This window comes from Rattus norvegicus, chromosome 7, assembly GCF_036323735.1.
Source record: "Rattus norvegicus strain BN/NHsdMcwi chromosome 7, GRCr8, whole genome shotgun sequence".
In the NCBI taxonomy this organism is placed as follows: Eukaryota; Metazoa; Chordata; class Mammalia; order Rodentia; family Muridae; genus Rattus; species Rattus norvegicus.
The window spans coordinates 4423223-4426947 of NC_086025.1; the positions used below are offsets into that span (position 1 = coordinate 4423223).

The following is a 3725-nucleotide window of genomic DNA, read 5'->3' on the forward strand; positions in this document are numbered from 1 at the left end:
TCGCTGGGTGCAAATTATCCTGTAGCTCATCCTCAATGCAAAATACATAATATATTTAAAAACATTTTCTAGTTAATATTTTAAGTCATTTCATTATTATGATTTAAAAAAGCACGTACTAGGAAACTTTCCCTAGAGATGTAATTAATTCTTTATAGTAGCAATGTTATACAAACTGAAGTAAAATTAAAATTTGAGTAGAATTTTGGATAAAATCCAATATAAAAAGAATAATTTTAAAAGTATCACTTCTGAAAATATCTCTCTATGTTTGTTCACTGCAGAAAATTCAAATAAGAATAGTTTTTTTAAAGGTTTGATTATACTCATTTATCATTAGGAATAAAAGTTGGTAAAATGGTGATATATGTTTATATGTGTGTACATGTGTGTGTATACAGACACACACTGTACACACACACATACATCTCAATAGAGAAAAAAACTTTGGTATGTTTCAGCTTTCTTGTGATATTATATATTCTGTATAAATATATGTGCTCATTTCATTACTATCATGTGTTATGCTTAAAAGTTGCTATGAGCGGGGTTGGGGTTTTATCTCAGTGGTAGAGCGCTTGACTAGCAAGCGCAAGGCCCTGGGTTAGGTCCCCAGCTCCGAAAAGAAGAAAAGAAAAAAAAAGTTGCTATGAGCGTTCTATGTACTTTTCCTTTCTGCTCATGCTCTCTTGGGACATGCTAAAGCTTTTGTGCGCTAGGAAATAATCAAGATGTGCATTAGAAACATAAGCATGCTCTGTTTTAAAAGGGTCTTTGATATTGTACAGTTATGTTAAGAAATTATCTTCCTCAATATTGAACTTACTTTCCCTGTCTTAGTTAACATTAATTTAAAAAGTAAACATTTTAGGTTTTCCTAACTGTCTATCATTTTCTTCACATATCTATGTGTAAAGAAAGGTATGTATTTCTCTATTTGTACAACAATTTCCTGTATATTTCTCACAAGTGTGCTCTATTTATTTTAAAATCACAAAAAGGTAAAAATGGGGCTATGTTGTCCTCCAAACTTTCATCAAACTTTCCCATATAAAATTATATTGGAAAGGAAGTGGTATCTAGTTATTCACCAAAAACGAATAATTTGAAATTCCAAGAAGAAAAACAATTGTCCTTACCTGTATTTATTTCATGGAAATATCTAAAAAAAATCATTAACCATAAAACAAAACCACTAAGAATGAGTTAGTTTAAGCTTAATTGTACTGAATGAAATAAACACAATGAACCAATTCTAGTGGCCAGCAAGTAGAAGCATTTATAAAAGACAGGTATATACTGTTGTTCATGTGTCATTTTAATTCTCCTTACAATCTAAAAGTTTAATTGGGATAGTATGTGCCATCTTAATCCCTTTATGTTATACAGAACATATTTTAGAAGCTTCGAGAATATGCTAATTATTTACATACACATTTTACTTTTGACACTTAAGATTGTAAATATGGTAGAATAAATAAGGGATTAATATTGAATGAACTACTCTAAGAATATAAGGTAATTGTCTCATCTAACTGTAAATATGAATAAACTTTGCACATGTACTTGAAAACACTATTTTTCAATCTATAGGTTATTAGTTTTTTCGTTAAAATCTATCCCCCCTTAAACCCATCATGAAATAGTGGACAGTCATGGGAAAACATACTAAAGGAATAGTGTTTATAGCAGCAGTTTTAACTGATAACTCAGTTTAAAGCTTTTGTTTGACTGTGTTAGACTACATTTTATAATATAAAATTTATTTTAGTTTTTAGAAGTTTTTCATTCTTAGAAATTTCATATATATATATATATGTATATATATATATCATTAGTTTTATGGTTAGTGAGAGTATAAGAATCTCCTATAAACATTTTGTCATTCTTTTTGCATTTCATTTTGAAATTTTGAAATATCAAAATTTTGAAATTCTGAAATATCACACACCTGGAAAATCCATTGGGATAAAGTATGGAAATGATGGCCACAGGTGAATATTAGTGATGCCAAGGAGTTATATTTCAAATGACTGAAATAACTCCTCTAAATTTGTACAGACAAAGGAACATGCTTTTCAGGCAGAGGATTTTCACATGGGATAAAGTCTGAAATATTATTGTGAAATATTTGTATACTCTTCAAACTTATAAAAATTGAATTTTCTAGGATGAAAAAGAAAAACTTATAAATTTAGTTTTTGAGTTTGTTCTTCTTGTTGTTGATGGCATTGTTGCTGCTGCTTTTGTTCTTTTTTATGTAGACTTCATAAAACAAGAAAAAACATGAAAAACCAGTCAGTAGAGATTTTGTTCATTTTACTTGGATTGACAGATGATCCTCAGCTTCAAATTCTGATCTTCCTGTTTATGTTTTTCAATTACATCTTTAGCCTAATGGGGAACTTAATAATTATCTTCCTCACCCTGCTGGATCTTCGCCTCAAGACTCCAATGTACTTCTTTCTCCGGAATTTCTCCCTCTTGGAAATTGCATTCACAACTGCCCGTATTCCACGATTCTTGATGAGCATTATCACTGGAGACAAAACAATTACCTACAATGCTTGTGTAGCTCAATTATTCTTCTTCGTTCTACTACTTATTACAGAGTTCTACCTCCTGGCTGCCATGTCCTATGATCGCTATGTAGCGATCTGCAGACCATTACACTACCCCATCATCATGAACAGTAAAGTGTGCCACCTACTAGTTATCAGTTCCTGGGTTACTGGGTTTTTATCCATCTTTCCTCCTTTAATGTTGGGACTCAAACTAGAATTCTGTGCTTCGAAAACTGTAGATCACTTTCTGTGTGACACTTCTCCTGTCCTGCAGTTGTCTTGCACAGACACACGTTTCATAGAATGGATTGCTTTTGTTGTAGCTGTACTGACACTTATCATCACCTTGATCTTAGTGATTCTCTCCTACACACTCATCCTCAAAACTATTCTAAAGTTTCCTTCAGCTCAACAACGGAGAAAGGCCTTTTCCACCTGCTCCTCACATATGGTTGTTGTCTCCATTACTTATGGGAGCTGCATTTTTATGTACATAAAAACATCAGCCAAAGAGAGGGTGACTTTAAATAAAGGTGTAGCTGTTCTCAATACCTCTGTGGCCCCATTGCTAAACCCTTTCATTTACACCCTAAGGAACCAGCAGGTGAAGGATGCTTTCAAGCAGGTGATTAACAGATTGTGTTATTCTCAAACTGTGAGTTAAGAATGCTTCATTCCTTCTTTAAAAGGGGAACAAGAATACCCTTGGGAGGGATAGGGATGCAAAGTTTAGAACAGAGGCTGAAGGAATGCCCATTCAGAGCCTGTCCCACATGTGGCCCATACATATATAGCCACCAAACTAAGTAAGATGGATGAAGCAATGAAGTGCAGGCTGACAGGACCAGATGTAGATCTCTCTTGAGAGACATAGCCAGAATATAGTAAATACATAAGCGAATGCCAGCAGCAAACCACTGAACTGGGAATGGGACCCCTGTTGAAGGAATCAGAGCTTGAATGGGCTCGAGACCCCATATGAACAACAATGCCAACCAACCAGAGCTTCTAGGGACTAAGCCACTACCCAAAGACTATACATGGACTGACCCTGGGCTCCAACTGCATAGGTAGCAATGAATAGCCTAGTAAGGGCACCAGTGGAAGGGGAAGCCCTTGGTCCTGCCAAGACTGAACCCCCAGTGAACGTGATTGTTGGGG

At 34.4% G+C, this 3725-nt stretch overlaps 1 protein-coding gene across 1 annotated transcript; it reads left to right on the top strand.

Annotated features, from left to right (window-relative positions):
* The first annotated feature begins 2286 nt into the window (after positions 1–2286).
* Or6c213f (olfactory receptor family 6 subfamily C member 213F) lies at positions 2287–3228 on the top strand. Its single transcript, NM_001000589.1, has one exon. The coding sequence runs from the start codon at positions 2287–2289 to the stop codon at positions 3226–3228; it is 942 nt and encodes a 313-aa protein (NP_001000589.1).
* The last annotated feature ends 497 nt before the right edge of the window (positions 3229–3725 follow it).

Bases quoted from the DNA above. Each gene is read 5' to 3' on its own strand.
- Or6c213f (NM_001000589.1), top strand. From the start codon at position 2,287: ATGAAAAACCAGTCAGTAGAGATTTTGTTCATTTTACTTGGATTGACA.